This window comes from Opisthocomus hoazin, chromosome 29, assembly GCF_030867145.1.
Source record: "Opisthocomus hoazin isolate bOpiHoa1 chromosome 29, bOpiHoa1.hap1, whole genome shotgun sequence".
Classification (NCBI taxonomy): domain Eukaryota; kingdom Metazoa; phylum Chordata; class Aves; order Opisthocomiformes; family Opisthocomidae; genus Opisthocomus; species Opisthocomus hoazin.
The window spans coordinates 1,421,830-1,443,023 of record NC_134442.1 but is presented as its reverse complement, the minus strand read 5'-3'; the positions used below and the strand labels follow the sequence as shown (position 1 = coordinate 1,443,023).

Below are 21,194 nucleotides of genomic sequence, written 5' to 3'. Positions count from 1 at the left end.
CAGCTTCAGCATTTGTGTGCACTGGGAAGTGTTGCGGAGGAAGAACCGGACTCGACACGATGATCAATGTGATCACGTACAAGCCGTTTATTAGCCTCAGATAGCTCACTTTTATATTCCCCACTACATACGCGGCGATTCCCCATTGGTGATAATCAATTTAACTCACATAGTAACTCGATTATGATTGGTGTGCGTCACTAGCTCACGCGCAGTGCTCGTGGCCTTCTTGCAGGCGGCAAGTTCCTCTTCGGCATCTGGGAGTTGTTTGTCTCTGCATTCTTACTTCCTCATTCCAACCGCAGTTTGTCCTCTGGATGCTCTTGCGGCCTTATGCTAAGGCTCTGCGGCCTTAGGCTAAGGCTTCATGGCCTTCTAGAGAAATGCTGGATTGCTCACATGTCCCCAGTCCTTTAATGCTTCATCCTCCACAGGGAGGAGAGCGGGCAGCACAGAGCAGGCCTTTGATGCTGAGGCTGCCTTTGGAGCAGCAGGCATTGCCCCAGAAGGAAATGATCATGGTCCAGTGCAGCCTGCGCTGGTTCCTGTTGATCCTGCTCCTCAAGCCTTTTTTCCCCTGAGGAACTGCAGGAGCTCCTTCAGAAGAGTAAAGAATTCCACCAGCTTCTGGCGTGGAAATGGACAGGAGCTAATGCTGCCCGACTGTGTTGGTGCTGGTGTTGGCCTTGGCCTCTGAGAGGGGCTTGAGGTGGAGAGAAAATGACTCCATGGCTGTGCTGTTGGACTATCTCTTCTTGCTGAGCGCAGTCCCATCTGTAGCAGGATCCAGTCGTAGAAGTGCTGCGTGGAGGTGTAGACTCCAGGCTGGTTTGGTCTGGCACAGCCTCTCCCCCAGCTGGTCACTCCAACAAGCCAGAAGTAGTCGTTGGTGTTATCTTTGCAGACCAGAGGACCACCGCTGTCACCCTGCAGCGGAGGAGAGAGGGTTAAGGTGGTGTTGGGTGGCCCCGGTCAGCACTCTGGCTGGCTCCTTCTCTCCCGCAGCAGCTGCCAGAGCTGTCCTGACTGCACACAAAGGCTCTGCTCAGGTGCTGGAGCCTACAGAAGCTTGTCTGGCAGGGGGTGGTGGGCCAGTCAGGCAGGGCTCTCTCTCTGTCCTCTTTGCACAGTGATCCTGGATGTGTGGAAGGCGGATGTTGCAGGACTGGGCTCTGGAGCTGTGGGCTGCCCAGAGCACTAGATGGGCTTTGTGGGCAGAGAGCCAGGCCTCTGGGACAAGGGCGGCCCTGGGCAAGGACCTGCATCTGGGCAAGGGGAGGTGAACCCCAAGAGTGGAGGGGACCCAGCAGTGGCAGGCTGACTTGCCAGGCAAAGCACGCGCTGGGGCAGGTTTGGGCGGTTGCCACAGGGCTGCCTGTGCTGTTGGGGGTGGACTTGTAGCACGCTCCTACCTGGCAGGTGTCGATGCCGCCCTGCGGATAGCCAGCACACAAGTTGTGGCTGTGGATGGCCCCTCCGTACCAGCGGCTGCTGTTGCAGAGCTTGATATCGATGAGGCGGACCTTGGCCTCCTGCAGGACATAACTTGGTCCCCCAGCTGTCAGCACAGAAAGGAGTTAACAGCCAGCAGCTCGCTGCCAGTTCTCCTCTCCTCCCCCCCACCCCCCCGGTGTCTGGCTGAAGCCCTGCCCTAGGGCTGGGCTTTGCGTCTCCAGAGGCACTGTGCCGCTGCTGTCTCCCTTCTGTCTTGCTTGGGGTAATGGGCCAGGCCCACCTCTCCATCGGCATGCACCCCGCAGCCCGACTCTGGCTTTCGCCTCTGCTGTCAGGAAGCCCACCCCGCCTCCCCAGTGTGCCCAGCCTGCGCTCAGGACACCACTCCCTTTTGGGAACTCACCTCTTGCAGTCGTGGAACCCCAGCCACTGACGTAGCAGCTTCTCAGCTGCGACACTCTCAGCCAGGCGTCGGGCACACAGGCAAGCTGCACGTAGTAGCCGCACAGGACAGGCTGGTCCAATTCCAGCAAGGCAATGTCGTTCCTCTGCGTGATGTTGTTGTAGTGCTCGTGAACCAGTAGCCGCTTAATAGTGTGCACTTGGGTCTCAGGGCCCAGCTGAGTCAAGTGGCTGGCCCCGATCACCACGTGCCACATGGTGATGTGCCTGCAAGGCAGGTGGAGAGAGGGGTCAGAGGGAGCGCAGCCACGTGCTGCAAGCAGCCCAGCAGTTGCCTGCCTTCTGCTGCACAGGGCAGAGAGGAAGGCAGCGCTACGGAGGGTGCGACTGCCCTAGCACGCCTTGGGCACAAGGAGTGTCGGGCGGGAGGCTGCTAGGAAGCCGTGGCGTGAGCCCAGCCCTCTCACGAGCAGTGTCTCAGCTGGGCTTGGCAGTGCCCAGGCACTGGGCGTGCTGCAAGGAAGCGAGATGGCGCTAGCACGTGCTGCTGTGGAGCGGGCACGTGCTAGTGCTGTGGGGCTGTTCCCTGGTCCTCCTTACCCGGGCGTGATGAAGCAGTGGGCTGCTGTCAGCACCCACTGTGGGCTGATGAGCGACCCTCCGCAGACATGCGCTATGCCTCCTATGATGGGCTTCTGGATGCTGACGATCCAGGGCCAGGCCCCTAGCTGGGCATCGGTGCCACCCACGACGCGTGACATGCCGTAGTAAGAATCCATGGGCCGGTGCCCGCAGGTCCCTCTGTAAGCAGAAACTGATGAATGTCCTGCTCGGTGGCTTGCTGCTGTTGAGGCTGCAGGTCAGCCCCCTTCCCCCCCACCAGGCGCTGCATGGACAGCAGGACCGCGGAACCCTGTGGGGCATGCGTCCATCTACCCCTGTTTGTGCTTGAGCCCCGTAGGCGAGTTGTGCCAGCGGCCTGGCTGCTGGCAAGGAACTGAGGCTCCCACATGGCGTTTGGGAAGCTTTGGTGTGGCCAGGGGGAAAAGCGAGCACCCGCCAGTGAAGCCCACAAGGGCTGCCCCAGCTCCCTCCCAGAGCCTCGGGCCACTTACCCACAGTTGTCCCACATGCCGTACGCCGGCCAGCACACGGCCAGCAGGACCAGGACGGGGAGAAAATTCATGGCTGCCAGCGGCACGTGGCAGCTGCAAGAAGCGAGAGCTGGTGGCCAGCAGGGCAGCAGCCGACGTAGTGCCTGCAGCAGTCCCGCTGCCCAGGGAACCCTTGGCCCCGTGGCTGATGTCACAGAGTGGCTGGTTCCGGGTGCTGGGCACGGTGGATTCTAGGGGGGGGCGGGCAACATGGAGGGTTCCGAGCAGGAGGGGAGGCAGAAGCTGGGCTCGAACACCCCCAGCAGACCCCCGCTGAATGCTCTGCTTGCGGGACGAGGCTCTGCAGACCTCGTGGCAGGCAGCAGCGCCTGCCTCCCAGTGCTGCCTGCTAACAGCTAGCCGGGAAAACCAAGTGTGGCACCATAGCCTCTTTGGGAAGTTCACTGCCACCCCGCTCTGCGCAGCCGCTTGCCACCAGGTCCTTCCCAAAGAAACTGACACCGCAGAACGGAACTACTACAGGCAGTAGGCACCTGGTTGGGGGCTGAAGAGCCAATCTGCTTACAGCCGCGGCAGGCAAGCAGGGATGTGCAAGCCAAATCAACCAAGTATAGCCAAGCACTGCCATCCTGTCCTGCACAAAGCACAGCGAAACACAGATGGAGCACGCTCCACGCTGGCTCTGTCTGCCACCGCAACGCCCTCTGACAGGCTCCGTGTCCTTGCTGTCTACCAGCTACATTGCTCTTCTGGGCCAACACTGGTGCGGGCAGTCGCACTGCCTGCTATGCGTGGCCACAGACGTGCAATTGGAAGCAGCATGGCTTCATAGGCACTAGAAGACGTCCCCAAACAAACCGCACTCCACGCTGCTTTGGTTTTCAAAAATTGACCTGAAGGTGGTGCCCGATATCTGCTTAGAGCAGGCAGAAGGTGGCCTTGGAGAACGTCACTTGTCTTCTGTGGATACTCTGTGATGCCAGCAGCAGATTTTTGCAGGTGGTTAAGACGGAATGGTGTGAGAGGTGGGCACACTTCAGCAATATGTGAAGGAAGAGCTGGGGTCATTCTGGGGAGAGCACTCTGGCAGAGACAGCTTTGCTTGTTTGGCTGAGCCCTGTCCCTAATCACCACAGCCCCCAAACAGGTAGTGCAGAGGGGACGTGCCTAGGTGGGAAGCAGCTCGGGGTATGCGTGGTCAAGCACCTCCAAGTCCTTCCTGACTCCAGCAGGTGGAGATGTGGCCGGTGGTTGGCAGGCCTGGTCCTCTTGTAAGGTCTGTGAATGCTGGGGCTGATCAGTCAGGTAGGTTGCAGCCACATGCCACCCACGGGACTGAAAAGGTCTCTGTCCTCTTGCTCGAGAGCTAGGCCAGCTTCAGGTTCGCTAGTGCACTGCGCACGCACACAGCGCTCCCACCAGGAGCTGGCCCGAGACACTCGGTCTTTCCAACTGCGGGGTCCCTATGACCTGTGTTCCCTTCTGCCATCGCCAGCAGCCAGGCCGCTAGACCCACCCCTCTAGCAGGTACAGAGCGGGGCCACACAGAAAAGGATGTGGAATGGCTCTCAAGAAGGTCGGACAGGCTGTGGGGAGTAGGGACAGGGTTCAGCCAAACAAGCTAAGCAACCGGCACTTTGCTTATGCTCAAGGACGAGCTTCTTGAGCCCCCCTTCTCTCCATTTTCCACACTTATTCATCCCCCTCGACTTCCTTGGCTCCTCACTTTCTCTGCCCTTGTCTCCTCCCAATCAAGGGACCTAGCCCCGCCTACTAGTCCCCCTTGCTCCCAGGTCTGTCACATCTGGGAACAGATTAGGTCTTTCAGGGGCTGTTAGCTAGGTCATCTTGGCCTTGCGTGGCATTACTGCAGTGGTTTCCTGGCTACAGCTGTCCCTGCCAGAGTCCTCTCCCCAGAATGACCCCGGCTCTTCCTTCAGATATTGCTGAAGTCTGGCCACCTCTCACACCATTCCCCCTTAACTTCTGGTGACATCTGGCTCTTCCTCATGGCACTGTAACTCCTGCCAGCTTTCTTTCATCTTTCCATTTAGCAAAGGCTTCAACCAGGTCCTAATCATCATCCCCAGAGTTGTCTGCAGGTCGCATCATTATTTTGCATCCTCTTGCTAGCCTCAATGTGCCAGTCTTCTTCATGCCATGGTGGCTCTGAGCACGCTCCTGTCTGACCAGCCATGGTGTCAGCCCTGCTGAGCGACTCTTGCCCTTTGCGCCCTCCTTGACTGCCTGCAGCCCCATTTTGCCGGGCGTGGAAATCCTTGCCTTGCGCACGAGAGTGAATTGGACTCAGGCACGGTTAACTGTGAAACCTGGCAACTTTATTCCAAGAACTAAGTCAGCTTCAGCATTTGTGTGCACTGGGAAGTGTTGCGGAGGAAGAACCGGACTCGACACGATGATCAATGTGATCACGTACAAGCCGTTTATTAGCCTCAGATAGCTCACTTTTATATTCCCCACTACATACGCGGCGATTCCCCATTGGTGATAATCAATTTAACTCACATAGTAACTCGATTATGATTGGTGTGCGTCACTAGCTCACGCGCAGTGCTCGTGGCCTTCTTGCAGGCGGCAAGTTCCTCTTCGGCATCTGGGAGTTGTTTGTCTCTGCATTCTTACTTCCTCATTCCAACCGCAGTTTGTCCTCTGGATGCTCTTGCGGCCTTATGCTAAGGCTCTGCGGCCTTAGGCTAAGGCTTCATGGCCTTCTAGAGAAATGCTGGATTGCTCACATGTCCCCAGTCCTTTAATGCTTCATCCTCCACAGGGAGGAGAGCGGGCAGCACAGAGCAGGCCTTTGATGCTGAGGCTGCCTTTGGAGCAGCAGGCATTGCCCCAGAAGGAAATGATCATGGTCCAGTGCAGCCTGCGCTGGTTCCTGTTGATCCTGCTCCTCAAGCCTTTTTTCCCCTGAGGAACTGCAGGAGCTCCTTCAGAAGAGTAAAGAATTCCACCAGCTTCTGGCGTGGAAATGGACAGGAGCTAATGCTGCCCGACTGTGTTGGTGCTGGTGTTGGCCTTGGCCTCTGAGAGGGGCTTGAGGTGGAGAGAAAATGACTCCATGGCTGTGCTGTTGGACTATCTCTTCTTGCTGAGCGCAGTCCCATCTGTAGCAGGATCCAGTCGTAGAAGTGCTGCGTGGAGGTGTAGACTCCAGGCTGGTTTGGTCTGGCACAGCCTCTCCCCCAGCTGGTCACTCCAACAAGCCAGAAGTAGTCGTTGGTGTTATCTTTGCAGACCAGAGGACCACCGCTGTCACCCTGCAGCGGAGGAGAGAGGGTTAAGGTGGTGTTGGGTGGCCCCGGTCAGCACTCTGGCTGGCTCCTTCTCTCCCGCAGCAGCTGCCAGAGCTGTCCTGACTGCACACAAAGGCTCTGCTCAGGTGCTGGAGCCTACAGAAGCTTGTCTGGCAGGGGGTGGTGGGCCAGTCAGGCAGGGCTCTCTCTCTGTCCTCTTTGCACAGTGATCCTGGATGTGTGGAAGGGGGATGTTGCAGGACTGGGCTCTGGAGCTGTGGGCTGCCCAGAGCACTAGATGGGCTTTGTGGGCAGAGAGCCAGGCCTCTGGGACAAGGGCGGCCCTGGGCAAGGACCTGCATCTGGGCAAGGGGAGGTGAACCCCAAGAGTGGAGGGGACCCAGCAGTGGCAGGCTGACTTGCCAGGCAAAGCACGCGCTGGGGCAGGTTTGGGCGGTTGCCACAGGGCTGCCTGTGCTGTTGGGGGTGGACTTGTAGCACGCTCCTACCTGGCAGGTGTCGATGCCGCCCTGCGGATAGCCAGCACACAAGTTGTGGCTGTGGATGGCCCCTCCGTACCAGCGGCTGCTGTTGCAGAGCTTGATATCGATGAGGCGGACCTTGGCCTCCTGCAGGACATAACTTGGTCCCCCAGCTGTCAGCACAGAAAGGAGTTAACAGCCAGCAGCTCGCTGCCAGTTCTCCTCTCCTCCCCCCCACCCCCCCGGTGTCTGGCTGAAGCCCTGCCCTAGGGCTGGGCTTTGCGTCTCCAGAGGCACTGTGCCGCTGCTGTCTCCCTTCTGTCTTGCTTGGGGTAATGGGCCAGGCCCACCTCTCCATCGGCATGCACCCCGCAGCCCGACTCTGGCTTTCGCCTCTGCTGTCAGGAAGCCCACCCCGCCTCCCCAGTGTGCCCAGCCTGCGCTCAGGACACCACTCCCTTTTGGGAACTCACCTCTTGCAGTCGTGGAACCCCAGCCACTGACGTAGCAGCTTCTCAGCTGCGACACTCTCAGCCAGGCGTCGGGCACACAGGCAAGCTGCACGTAGTAGCCGCACAGGACAGGCTGGTCCAATTCCAGCAAGGCAATGTCGTTCCTCTGCGTGATGTTGTTGTAGTGCTCGTGAACCAGTAGCCGCTTAATAGTGCGCACTTGGGTCTCAGGGCCCAGCTGAGTCAAGTGGCTGGCCCCGATCACCACGTGCCACATGGTGATGTGCCTGCAAGGCAGGTGGAGAGAGGGGTCAGAGGGAGCGCAGCCACGTGCTGCAAGCAGCCCAGCAGTTGCCTGCCTTCTGCTGCACAGGGCAGAGAGGAAGGCAGCGCTACGGAGGGTGCGACTGCCCTAGCACGCCTTGGGCACAAGGAGTGTCGGGCGGGAGGCTGCTAGGAAGCCGTGGCGTGAGCCCAGCCCTCTCACGAGCAGTGTCTCAGCTGGGCTTGGCAGTGCCCAGGCACTGGGCGTGCTGCAAGGAAGCGAGATGGCGCTAGCACGTGCTGCTGTGGAGCGGGCACGTGCTAGTGCTGTGGGGCTGTTCCCTGGTCCTCCTTACCCGGGCGTGATGAAGCAGTGGGCTGCTGTCAGCACCCACTGTGGGCTGATGAGCGACCCTCCGCAGACATGCGCTATGCCTCCTATGATGGGCTTCTGGATGCTGACGATCCAGGGCCAGGCCCCTAGCTGGGCATCGGTGCCACCCACGACGCGTGACATGCCGTAGTAAGAATCCATGGGCCGGTGCCCGCAGGTCCCTCTGTAAGCAGAAACTGATGAATGTCCTGCTCGGTGGCTTGCTGCTGTTGAGGCTGCAGGTCAGCCCCCTTCCCCCCCACCAGGCGCTGCATGGACAGCAGGACCGCGGAACCCTGTGGGGCATGCGTCCATCTACCCCTGTTTGTGCTTGAGCCCCGTAGGCGAGTTGTGCCAGCGGCCTGGCTGCTGGCAAGGAACTGAGGCTCCCACATGGCGTTTGGGAAGCTTTGGTGTGGCCAGGGGGAAAAGCGAGCACCCGCCAGTGAAGCCCACAAGGGCTGCCCCAGCTCCCTCCCAGAGCCTCGGGCCACTTACCCACAGTTGTCCCACATGCCGTACGCCGGCCAGCACACGGCCAGCAGGACCAGGACGGGGAGAAAATTCATGGCTGCCAGCGGCACGTGGCAGCTGCAAGAAGCGAGAGCTGGTGGCCAGCAGTGCAGCAGCCGACGTAGTGCCTGCAGCAGTCCCGCTGCCCAGGGAACCCTTGGCCCCGTGGCTGATGTCACAGAGTGGCTGGTTCCGGGTGCTGGGCACGGTGGATTCTAGGGGGGGGCGGGCAACATGGAGGGTTCCGAGCAGGAGGGGAGGCAGAAGCTGGGCTCGGACACCCCCAGCAGACCCCCGCTGAATGCTCTGCTTGCGGGACGAGGCTCTGCAGACCTCGTGGCAGGCAGCAGCGCCTGCCTCCCAGTGCTGCCTGCTAACAGCTAGCCGGGAAAAACAAGTGTGGCACCATAGCCTCTTTGGGAAGTTCACTGCCACCCCGCTCTGCGCAGCCGCTTGCCACCAGGTCCTTCCCAAAGAAACTGACACCGCAGAACGGAACTACTACAGGCAGTAGGCACCTGGTTGGGGGCTGAAGAGCCAATCTGCTTACAGCCGCGGCAGGCAAGCAGGGATGTGCAAGCCAAATCAACCAAGTATAGCCAAGCACTGCCATCCTGTCCTGCACAAAGCACAGCGAAACACAGATGGAGCACGCTCCACGCTGGCTCTGTCTGCCACCGCAACGCCCTCTGACAGGCTCCGTGTCCTTGCTGTCTACCAGCTACATTGCTCTTCTGGGCCAACACTGGTGCGGGCAGTCGCACTGCCTGCTATGCGTGGCCACAGACGTGCAATTGGAAGCAGCATGGCTTCATAGGCACTAGAAGACGTCCCCAAACAAACCGCACTCCACGCTGCTTTGGTTTTCAAAAATTGACCTGAAGGTGGTGCCCGATATCTGCTTAGAGCAGGCAGAAGGTGGCCTTGGAGAACGTCACTTGTCTTCTGTGGATACTCTGTGATGCCAGCAGCAGATTTTTGCAGGTGGTTAAGACGGAATGGTGTGAGAGGTGGGCACACTTCAGCAATATGTGAAGGAAGAGCTGGGGTCATTCTGGGGAGAGCACTCTGGCAGAGACAGCTTTGCTTGTTTGGCTGAGCCCTGTCCCTAATCACCACAGCCCCCAAACAGGTAGTGCAGAGGGGATGTGCCTAGGTGGGAAGCAGCTCGGGGTATGCGTGGTCAAGCACCTCCAAGTCCTTCCTGACTCCAGCAGGTGGAGATGTGGCCGGTGGTTGGCAGGCCTGGTCCTCTTGTAAGGTCTGTGAATGCTGGGGCTGATCAGTCAGGTAGGTTGCAGCCACATGCCACCCACGGGACTGAAAAGGTCTCTGTCCTCTTGCTCGAGAGCTAGGCCAGCTTCAGGTTCGCTAGTGCACTGCGCACGCACACAGCGCTCCCACCAGGAGCTGGCCCGAGACACTCGGTCTTTCCAACTGCGGGGTCCCTATGACCTGTGTTCCCTTCTGCCATCGCCAGCAGCCAGGCCGCTAGACCCACCCCTCTAGCAGGTACAGAGCGGGGCCACACAGAAAAGGATGTGGAATGGCTCTCAAGAAGAAGGTCGGACAGGCTGTGGGGAGTAGGGACAGGGTTCAGCCAAACAAGCTAAGCAACCGGCACTTTGCTTATGCTCAAGGACGAGCTTCTTGAGCCCCCCTTCTCTCCATTTTCCACACTTATTCATCCCCCTCGACTTCCTTGGCTCCTCACTTTCTCTGCCCTTGTCTCCTCCCAATCAAGGGACCTAGCCCCGCCTACTAGTCCCCCTTGCTCCCAGGTCTGTCACATCTGGGAACAGATTAGGTCTTTCAGGGGCTGTTAGCTAGGTCATCTTGGCCTTGCGTGGCATTACTGCAGTGGTTTCCTGGCTACAGCTGTCCCTGCCAGAGTCCTCTCCCCAGAATGACCCCGGCTCTTCCTTCAGATATTGCTGAAGTCTGGCCACCTCTCACACCATTCCCCCTTAACTTCTGGTGACATCTGGCTCTTCCTCATGGCACTGTAACTCCTGCCAGCTTTCTTTCATCTTTCCATTTAGCAAAGGCTTCAACCAGGTCCTAATCATCATCCCCAGAGTTGTCTGCAGGTCGCATCATTATTTTGCATCCTCTTGCTAGCCTCAATGTGCCAGTCTTCTTCATGCCATGGTGGCTCTGAGCACGCTCCTGTCTGACCAGCCATGGTGTCAGCCCTGCTGAGCGACTCTTGCCCTTTGCGCCCTCCTTGACTGCCTGCAGCCCCATTTTGCCGGGCGTGGAAATCCTTGCCTTGCGCACGAGAGTGAATTGGACTCAGGCACGGTTAACTGTGAAACCTGGCAACTTTATTCCAAGAACTAAGTCAGCTTCAGCATTTGTGTGCACTGGGAAGTGTTGCGGAGGAAGAACCGGACTCGACACGATGATCAATGTGATCACGTACAAGCCGTTTATTAGCCTCAGATAGCTCACTTTTATATTCCCCACTACATACGCGGCGATTCCCCATTGGTGATAATCAATTTAACTCACATAGTAACTCGATTATGATTGGTGTGCGTCACTAGCTCACGCGCAGTGCTCGTGGCCTTCTTGCAGGCGGCAAGTTCCTCTTCGGCATCTGGGAGTTGTTTGTCTCTGCATTCTTACTTCCTCATTCCAACCGCAGTTTGTCCTCTGGATGCTCTTGCGGCCTTATGCTAAGGCTCTGCGGCCTTAGGCTAAGGCTTCATGGCCTTCTAGAGAAATGCTGGATTGCTCACATGTCCCCAGTCCTTTAATGCTTCATCCTCCACAGGGAGGAGAGCGGGCAGCACAGAGCAGGCCTTTGATGCTGAGGCTGCCTTTGGAGCAGCAGGCATTGCCCCAGAAGGAAATGATCATGGTCCAGTGCAGCCTGCGCTGGTTCCTGTTGATCCTGCTCCTCAAGCCTTTTTTCCCCTGAGGAACTGCAGGAGCTCCTTCAGAAGAGTAAAGAATTCCACCAGCTTCTGGCGTGGAAATGGACAGGAGCTAATGCTGCCCGACTGTGTTGGTGCTGGTGTTGGCCTTGGCCTCTGAGAGGGGCTTGAGGTGGAGAGAAAATGACTCCATGGCTGTGCTGTTGGACTATCTCTTCTTGCTGAGCGCAGTCCCATCTGTAGCAGGATCCAGTCGTAGAAGTGCTGCGTGGAGGTGTAGACTCCAGGCTGGTTTGGTCTGGCACAGCCTCTCCCCCAGCTGGTCACTCCAACAAGCCAGAAGTAGTCGTTGGTGTTATCTTTGCAGACCAGAGGACCACCGCTGTCACCCTGCAGCGGAGGAGAGAGGGTTAAGGTGGTGTTGGGTGGCCCCGGTCAGCACTCTGGCTGGCTCCTTCTCTCCCGCAGCAGCTGCCAGAGCTGTCCTGACTGCACAAAAAGGCTCTGCTCAGGTGCTGGAGCCTACAGAAGCTTGTCTGGCAGGGGGTGGTGGGCCAGTCAGGCAGGGCTCTCTCTCTGTCCTCTTTGCACAGTGATCCTGGATGTGTGGAAGGGGGATGTTGCAGGACTGGGCTCTGGAGCTGTGGGCTGCCCAGAGCACTAGATGGGCTTTGTGGGCAGAGAGCCAGGCCTCTGGGACAAGGGCGGCCCTGGGCAAGGACCTGCATCTGGGCAAGGGGAGGTGAACCCCAAGAGTGGAGGGGACCCAGCAGTGGCAGGCTGACTTGCCAGGCAAAGCACGCGCTGGGGCAGGTTTGGGCGGTTGCCACAGGGCTGCCTGTGCTGTTGGGGGTGGACTTGTAGCACGCTCCTACCTGGCAGGTGTCGATGCCGCCCTGCGGATAGCCAGCACACAAGTTGTGGCTGTGGATGGCCCCTCCGTACCAGCGGCTGCTGTTGCAGAGCTTGATATCGATGAGGCGGACCTTGGCCTCCTGCAGGACATAACTTGGTCCCCCAGCTGTCAGCACAGAAAGGAGTTAACAGCCAGCAGCTCGCTGCCAGTTCTCCTCTCCTCCCCCCCACCCCCTCCCCGGCGTCTGGCTGAAGCCCTGCCCTAGGGCTGGGCTTTGCGTCTCCAGAGGCACTGTGCCGCTGCTGTCTCCCTTCTGTCTTGCTTGGGGTAATGGGCCAGGCCCACCTCTCCATCGGCATGCACCCCGCAGCCCGACTCTGGCTTTCGCCTCTGCTGTCAGGAAGCCCACCCCGCCTCCCCAGTGTGCCCAGCCTGCGCTCAGGACACCACTCCCTTTTGGGAACTCACCTCTTGCAGTCGTGGAACCCCAGCCACTGACGTAGCAGCTTCTCAGCTGCGACACTCTCAGCCAGGCGTCGGGCACACAGGCAAGCTGCACGTAGTAGCCGCACAGGACAGGCTGGTCCAATTCCAGCAAGGCAATGTCGTTCCTCTGCGTGATGTTGTTGTAGTGCTCGTGAACCAGTAGCCGCTTAATAGTGCGCACTTGGGTCTCAGGGCCCAGCTGAGTCAAGTGGCTGGCCCCGATCACCACGTGCCACATGGTGATGTGCCTGCAAGGCAGGTGGAGAGAGGGGTCAGAGGGAGCGCAGCCACGTGCTGCAAGCAGCCCAGCAGTTGCCTGCCTTCTGCTGCGCAGGGCAGAGAGGAAGGCAGCGCTACGGAGGGTGCGACTGCCCTAGCACGCTTTGGGCACAAGGAGTGTCGGGCGGGAGGCTGCTAGGAAGCCGTGGCGTGAGCCCAGCCCTCTCACGAGCAGTGTCTCAGCTGGGCTTGGCAGTGCCCAGGCACTGGGCGTGCTGCAAGGAAGCGAGATGGCGCTAGCACGTGCTGCTGTGGAGCGGGCACGTGCTAGTGCTGTGGGGCTGTTCCCTGGTCCTCCTTACCCGGGCGTGATGAAGCAGTGGGCTGCTGTCAGCACCCACTGTGGGCTGATGAGCGACCCTCCGCAGACATGCGCTATGCCTCCTATGATGGGCTTCTGGATGCTGACGATCCAGGGCCAGGCCCCTAGCTGGGCATCGGTGCCACCCACGACGCGTGACATGCCGTAGTAAGAATCCATGGGCCGGTGCCCGCAGGTCCCTCTGTAAGCAGAAACTGATGAATGTCCTGCTCGGTGGCTTGCTGCTGTTGAGGCTGCAGGTCAGCCCCCTTCCCCCCCACCAGGCGCTGCATGGACAGCAGGACCGCGGAACCCTGTGGGGCATGCGTCCATCTACCCCTGTTTGTGCTTGAGCCCCGTAGGCGAGTTGTGCCAGCGGCCTGGCTGCTGGCAAGGAACTGAGGCTCCCACATGGCGTTTGGGAAGCTTTGGTGTGGCCAGGGGGAAAAGCGAGCACCCGCCAGTGAAGCCCACAAGGGCTGCCCCAGCTCCCTCCCAGAGCCTCGGGCCACTTACCCACAGTTGTCCCACATGCCGTACGCCGGCCAGCACACGGCCAGCAGGACCAGGACGGGGAGAAAATTCATGGCTGCCAGCGGCACGTGGCAGCTGCAAGAAGCGAGAGCTGGTGGCCAGCAGGGCAGCAGCCGACGTAGTGCCTGCAGCAGTCCCGCTGCCCAGGGAACCCTTGGCCCCGTGGCTGATGTCACAGAGTGGCTGGTTCCGGGTGCTGGGCACGGTGGATTCTAGGGGGGGGCGGGCAACATGGAGGGTTCCGAGCAGGAGGGGAGGCAGAAGCTGGGCTCGAACACCCCCAGCAGACCCCCGCTGAATGCTCTGCTTGCGGGACGAGGCTCTGCAGACCTCGTGGCAGGCAGCAGCGCCTGCCTCCCAGTGCTGCCTGCTAACAGCTAGCCGGGAAAACCAAGTGTGGCACCATAGCCTCTTTGGGAAGTTCACTGCCACCCCGCTCTGCGCAGCCGCTTGCCACCAGGTCCTTCCCAAAGAAACTGACACCGCAGAACGGAACTACTACAGGCAGTAGGCACCTGGTTGGGGGCTGAAGAGCCAATCTGCTTACAGCCGCGGCAGGCAAGCAGGGATGTGCAAGCCAAATCAACCAAGTATAGCCAAGCACTGCCATCCTGTCCTGCACAAAGCACAGCGAAACACAGATGGAGCACGCTCCACGCTGGCTCTGTCTGCCACCGCAACGCCCTCTGACAGGCTCCGTGTCCTTGCTGTCTACCAGCTACATTGCTCTTCTGGGCCAACACTGGTGCGGGCAGTCGCACTGCCTGCTATGCGTGGCCACAGACATGCAATTGGAAGCAGCATGGCTTCATAGGCACTAGAAGACGTCCCCAAACAAACCGCACTCCACGCTGCTTTGGTTTTCAAAAATTGACCTGAAGGTGGTGCCCGATATCTGCTTAGAGCAGGCAGAAGGTGGCCTTGGAGAACGTCACTTGTCTTCTGTGGATACTCTGTGATGCCAGCAGCAGATTTTTGCAGGTGGTTAAGACGGAATGGTGTGAGAGGTGGGCACACTTCAGCAATATGTGAAGGAAGAGCTGGGGTCATTCTGGGGAGAGCACTCTGGCAGAGACAGCTTTGCTTGTTTGGCTGAGCCCTGTCCCTAATCACCACAGCCCCCAAACAGGTAGTGCAGAGGGGACGTGCCTAGGTGGGAAGCAGCTCGGGGTATGCGTGGTCAAGCACCTCCAAGTCCTTCCTGACTCCAGCAGGTGGAGATGTGGCCGGTGGTTGGCAGGCCTGGTCCTCTTGTAAGGTCTGTGAATGCTGGGGCTGATCAGTCAGGTAGGCTGCAGCCACATGCCACCCACGGGACTGAAAAGGTCTCTGTCCTCTTGCTCGAGAGCTAGGCCAGCTTCAGGTTCGCTAGTGCACTGCGCACGCACACAGCGCTCCCACCAGGAGCTGGCCCGAGACACTCGGTCTTTCCAACTGCGGGGTCCCTATGACCTGTGTTCCCTTCTGCCATCGCCAGCAGCCAGGCCGCTAGACCCACCCCTCTAGCAGGTACAGAGCGGGGCCACACAGAAAAGGATGTGGAATGGCTCTCAAGAAGAAGGTCGGACAGGCTGTGGGGAGTAGGGACAGGGTTCAGCCAAACAAGCTAAGCAACCGGCACTTTGCTTATGCTCAAGGACGAGCTTCTTGAGCCCCCCTTCTCTCCATTTTCCACACTTATTCATCCCCCTCGACTTCCTTGGCTCCTCACTTTCTCTGCCCTTGTCTCCTCCCAATCAAGGGACCTAGCCCCGCCTACTAGTCCCCCTTGCTCCCAGGTCTGTCACATCTGGGAACAGATTAGGTCTTTCAGGGGCTGTTAGCTAGGTCATCTTGGCCTTGCGTGGCATTACTGCAGTGGTTTCCTGGCTACAGCTGTCCCTGCCAGAGTCCTCTCCCCAGAATGACCCCGGCTCTTCCTTCAGATATTGCTGAAGTCTGGCCACCTCTCACACCATTCCCCCTTAACTTCTGGTGACATCTGGCTCTTCCTCATGGCACTGTAACTCCTGCCAGCTTTCTTTCATCTTTCCATTTAGCAAAGGCTTCAACCAGGTCCTAATCATCATCCCCAGAGTTGTCTGCAGGTCGCATCATTATTTTGCATCCTCTTGCTAGCCTCAATGTGCCAGTCTTCTTCATGCCATGGTGGCTCTGAGCACGCTCCTGTCTGACCAGCCATGGTGTCAGCCCTGCTGAGCGACTCTTGCCCTTTGCGCCCTCCTTGACTGCCTGCAGCCCCATTTTGCCGGGCGTGGAAATCCTTGCCTTGCGCACGAGAGTGAATTGGACTCAGGCACGGTTAACTGTGAAACCTGGCAACTTTATTCCAAGAACTAAGTCAGCTTCAGCATTTGTGTGCACTGGGAAGTGTTGCGGAGGAAGAACCGGACTCGACACGATGATCAATGTGATCACGTACAAGCCGTTTATTAGCCTCAGATAGCTCACTTTTATATTCCCCACTACATACGCGGCGATTCCCCATTGGTGATAATCAATTTAACTCACATAGTAACTCGATTATGATTGGTGTGCGTCACTAGCTCACGCGCAGTGCTCGTGGCCTTCTTGCAGGCGGCAAGTTCCTCTTCGGCATCTGGGAGTTGTTTGTCTCTGCATTCTTACTTCCTCATTCCAACCGCAGTTTGTCCTCTGGATGCTCTTGCGGCCTTATGCTAAGGCTCTGCGGCCTTAGGCTAAGGCTTCATGGCCTTCTAGAGAAATGCTGGATTGCTCACATGTCCCCAGTCCTTTAATGCTTCATCCTCCACAGGGAGGAGAGCGGGCAGCACAGAGCAGGCCTTTGATGCTGAGGCTGCCTTTGGAGCAGCAGGCATTGCCCCAGAAGGAAATGATCATGGTCCAGTGCAGCCTGCGCTGGTTCCTGTTGATCCTGCTCCTCAAGCCTTTTTTCCCCTGAGGAACTGCAGGAGCTCCTTCAGAAGAGTAAAGAATTCCACCAGCTTCTGGCGTGGAAATGGACAGGAGCTAATGCTGCCCGACTGTGTTGGTGCTGGTGTTGGCCTTGGCCTCTGAGAGGGGCTTGAGGTGGAGAGAAAATGACTCCATGGCTGTGCTGTTGGACTATCTCTTCTTGCTGAGCGCAGTCCCATCTGTAGCAGGATCCAGTCGTAGAAGTGCTGCGTGGAGGTGTAGACTCCAGGCTGGTTTGGTCTGGCACAGCCTCTCCCCCAGCTGGTCACTCCAACAAGCCAGAAGTAGTCGTTGGTGTTATCTTTGCAGACCAGAGGACCACCGCTGTCACCCTGCAGCGGAGGAGAGAGGGTTAAGGTGGTGTTGGGTGGCCCCGGTCAGCACTCTGGCTGGCTCCTTCTCTCCCGCAGCAGCTGCCAGAGCTGTCCTGACTGCACACAAAGGCTCTGCTCAGGTGCTGGAGCCTACAGAAGCTTGTCTGGCAGGGGGTGGTGGGCCAGTCAGGCAGGGCTCTCTCTCTGTCCTCTTTGCACAGTGATCCTGGATGTGTGGAAGGCGGATGTTGCAGGACTGGGCTCTGGAGCTGTGGGCTGCCCAGAGCACTAGATGGGCTTTGTGGGCAGAGAGCCAGGCCTCTGGGACAAGGGCGGCCCTGGGCAAGGACCTGCATCTGGGCAAGGGGAGGTGAACCCCAAGAGTGGAGGGGACCCAGCAGTGGCAGGCTGACTTGCCAGGCAAAGCACGCGCTGGGGCAGGTTTGGGCGGTTGCCACAGGGCTGCCTGTGCTGTTGGGGGTGGACTTGTAGCACGCTCCTACCTGGCAGGTGTCGATGCCGCCCTGCGGATAGCCAGCACACAAGTTGTGGCTGTGGATGGCCCCTCCGTACCAGCGGCTGCTGTTGCAGAGCTTGATATCGATGAGGCGGACCTTGGCCTCCTGCAGGACATAACTTGGTCCCCCAGCTGTCAGCACAGAAAGGAGTTAACAGCCAGCAGCTCGCTGCCAGTTCTCCTCTCCTCCCCCCCACCCCCTCCCCGGCGTCTGGCTGAAGCCCTGCCCTAGGGCTGGGCTTTGCGTCTCCAGAGGCACTGTGCCGCTGCTGTCTCCCTTCTGTCTTGCTTGGGGTAATGGGCCAGGCCCACCTCTCCATCGGCATGCACCCCGCAGCCCGACTCTGGCTTTCGCCTCTGCTGTCAGGAAGCCCACCCCGCCTCCCCAGTGTGCCCAGCCTGCGCTCAGGACACCACTCCCTTTTGGGAACTCACCTCTTGCAGTCGTGGAACCCCAGCCACTGACGTAGCAGCTTCTCAGCTGCGACACTCTCAGCCAGGCGTCGGGCACACAGGCAAGCTGCACGTAGTAGCCGCACAGGACAGGCTGGTCCAATTCCAGCAAGGCAATGTCGTTCCTCTGCGTGATGTTGTTGTAGTGCTCGTGAACCAGTAGCCGCTTAATAGTGCGCACTTGGGTCTCAGGGCCCAGCTGAGTCAAGTGGCTGGCCCCGATCACCACGTGCCACATGGTGATGTGCCTGCAAGGCAGGTGGAGAGAGGGGTCAGAGGGAGCGCAGCCACGTGCTGCAAGCAGCCCAGCAGTTGCCTGCCTTCTGCTGCACAGGGCAGAGAGGAAGGCAGCGCTACGGAGGGTGCGACTGCCCTAGCACGCTTTGGGCACAAGGAGTGTCGGGCGGGAGGCTGCTAGGAAGCCGTGGCGTGAGCCCAGCCCTCTCACGAGCAGTGTCTCAGCTGGGCTTGGCAGTGCCCAGGCACTGGGCGTGCTGCAAGGAAGCGAGATGGCGCTAGCACGTGCTGCTGTGGAGCGGGCACGTGCTAGTGCTGTGGGGCTGTTCCCTGGTCCTCCTTACCCGGGCGTGATGAAGCAGTGGGCTGCTGTCAGCACCCACTGTGGGCTGATGAGCGACCCTCCGCAGACATGCGCTATGCCTCCTATGATGGGCTTCTGGATGCTGACGATCCAGGGCCAGGCCCCTAGCTGGGCATCGGTGCCACCCACGACGCGTGACATGCCGTAGTAAGAATCCATGGGCCGGTGCCCGCAGGTCCCTCTGTAAGCAGAAACTGATGAATGTCCTGCTCGGTGGCTTGCTGCTGTTGAGGCTGCAGGTCAGCCCCCTTCCCCCCCACCAGGCGCTGCATGGACAGCAGGACCGCGGAACCCTGTGGGGCATGCGTCCATCTACCCCTGTTTGTGCTTGAGCCCCGTAGGCGAGTTGTGCCAGCGGCCTGGCTGCTGGCAAGGAACTGAGGCTCCCACATGGCGTTTGGGAAGCTTTGGTGTGGCCAGGGGGAAAAGCGAGCACCCGCCAGTGAAGCCCACAAGGGCTGCCCCAGCTCCCTCCCAGAGCCTCGGGCCACTTACCCACAGTTGTCCCACATGCCGTACGCCGGCCAGCACACGGCCAGCAGGACCAGGACGGGGAGAAAATTCATGGCTGCCAGCGGCACGTGGCAGCTGCAAGAAGCGAGAGCTGGTGGCCAGCAGGGCAGCAGCCGACGTAGTGCCTGCAGCAGTCCCGCTGCCCAGGGAACCCTTGGCCCCGTGGCTGATGTCACAGAGTGGCTGGTTCCGGGTGCTGGGCACGGTGGATTCTAGGGGGGGGCGGGCAACATGGAGGGTTCCGAGCAGGAGGGGAGGCAGAAGCTGGGCTCGAACACCCCCAGCAGACCCCCGCTGAATGCTCTGCTTGCGGGACGAGGCTCTGCAGACCTCGTGGCAGGCAGCAGCGCCTGCCTCCCAGTGCTGCCTGCTAACAGCTAGCCGGGAAAACCAAGTGTGGCACCATAGCCTCTTTGGGAAGTTCACTGCCACCCCGCTCTGCGCAGCCGCTTGCCACCAGGTCCTTCCCAAAGAAACTGACACCGCAGAACGGAACTACTACAGGCAGTAGGCACCTGGTTGGGGGCTGAAGAGCCAATCTGCTTACAGCCGCGGCAGGCAAGCAGGGATGTGCAAGCCAAATCAACCAAGTATAGCCAAGCACTGCCATCCTGTCCTGCACAAAGCACAGCGAAACACAGATGGAGCACGCTCCACGCTGGCTCTGTCTGCCACCGCAACGCCCTCTGACAGGCTCCGTGTCCTTGCTGTCTACCAGCTACATTGCTCTTCTGGGCCAACACTGGTGCGGGCAGTCGCACTGCCTGCTATGCGTGGCCACAGACGTGCAATTGGAAGCAGCATGGCTTCATAGGCACTAGAAGACGTCCCCAAACAAACCGCACTCCACGCTGCTTTGGTTTTCAAAAATTGACCTGAAGGTGGTGCCCGATATCTGCTTAGAGCAGGCAGAAGGTGGCCTTGGAGAACGTCACTTGTCTTCTGTGGATACTCTGTGATGCCAGCAGCAGATTTTTGCAGGTGGTTAAGACGGAATGGTGTGAGAGGTGGGCACACTTCAGCAATATGTGAAGGAAGAGCTGGGGTCATTCTGGGGAGAGCACTCTGGCAGAGACAGCTTTGCTTGTTTGGCTGAGCCCTGTCCCTAATCACCACAGCCCCCAAACAGGTAGTGCAGAGGGGACGTGCCTAGGTGGGAAGCAGCTCGGGGTATGCGTGGTCAAGCACCTCCAAGTCCTTCCTGACTCCAGCAGGTGGAGATGTGGCCGGTGGTTGGCAGGCCTGGTCCTCTTGTAAGGTCTGTGAATGCTGGGGCTGATCAGTCAGGTAGGCTGCAGCCACATGCCACCCACGGGACTGAAAAGGTCTCTGTCCTCTTGCTCGAGAGCTAGGCCAGCTTCAGGTTCGCTAGTGCACTGCGCACGCACACAGCGCTCCCACCAGGAGCTGGCCCGAGACACTCGGTCTTTCCAACTGCGGGGTCCCTATGACCTGTGTTCCCTTCTGCCATCGCCAGCAGCCAGGCCGCTAGACCCACCCCTCTAGCAGGTACAGAGCGGGGCCACACAGAAAAGGATGTGGAATGGCTCTCAAGAAGAAGGTCGGACAGGCTGTGGGGAGTAGGGACAGGGTTCAGCCAAACAAGCTAAGCAACCGGCACTTTGCTTATGCTCAAGGACGAGCTTCTTGAGCCCCCCTTCTCTCCATTTTCCACACTTATTCATCCCCCTCGACTTCCTTGGCTCCTCACTTTCTCTGCCCTTGTCTCCTCCCAATCAAGGGATCTAGCCCCGCCTACTAGTCCCCCTTGCTCCCAGGTCTGTCACATCTGGGAACAGATTAGGTCTTTCAGGGGCTGTTAGCTAGGTCATCTTGGCCTTGCGTGGCATTACTGCAGTGGTTTCCTGGCTACAGCTGTCCCTGCCAGAGTCCTCTCCCCAGAATGACCCCGGCTCTTCCTTCAGATATTGCTGAAGTCTGGCCACCTCTCACACCATTCCCCCTTAACTTCTGGTGACATCTGGCTCTTCCTCATGGCACTGTAACTCCTGCCAGCTTTCTTTCATCTTTCCATTTAGCAAAGGCTTCAACCAGGTCCTAATCATCATCCCCAGAGTTGTCTGCAGGTCGCATCATTATTTTGCATCCTCTTGCTAGCCTCAATGTGCCAGTCTTCTTCATGCCATGGTGGCTCTGAGCACGCTCCTGTCTGACCAGCCATGGTGTCAGCCCTGCTGAGCGACT

General features: G+C 59.1%; 3 protein-coding genes across 3 annotated transcripts; all 3 read right to left on the bottom strand.

Annotated features, from left to right (window-relative positions):
• Nucleotides 1–5,890: 5,890 nt before the first annotated feature.
• Nucleotides 5,891–7,980, bottom strand: LOC142364779 (acrosin-like; the record flags this gene model as incomplete). The annotated part of the gene is made up of 4 exons (XM_075444907.1): nucleotides 5,891–6,256; nucleotides 6,742–6,887; nucleotides 7,188–7,453; nucleotides 7,787–7,980. Coding segments are annotated over 4 exons (972 nt in total), but the record flags the coding sequence as incomplete, so codon positions are not given.
• Nucleotides 7,981–11,222: 3,242 nt separating this feature from the next.
• Nucleotides 11,223–13,315, bottom strand: LOC142364778 (acrosin-like; the record flags this gene model as incomplete). The annotated part of the gene is made up of 4 exons (XM_075444906.1): nucleotides 11,223–11,588; nucleotides 12,074–12,219; nucleotides 12,523–12,788; nucleotides 13,122–13,315. Coding segments are annotated over 4 exons (972 nt in total), but the record flags the coding sequence as incomplete, so codon positions are not given.
• A 3,242-nt stretch (nucleotides 13,316–16,557) lies between these two features.
• Nucleotides 16,558–18,650, bottom strand: LOC142364777 (acrosin-like; the record flags this gene model as incomplete). The annotated part of the gene is made up of 4 exons (XM_075444905.1): nucleotides 16,558–16,923; nucleotides 17,409–17,554; nucleotides 17,858–18,123; nucleotides 18,457–18,650. Coding segments are annotated over 4 exons (972 nt in total), but the record flags the coding sequence as incomplete, so codon positions are not given.
• Nucleotides 18,651–21,194: the final 2,544 nt, after the last annotated feature.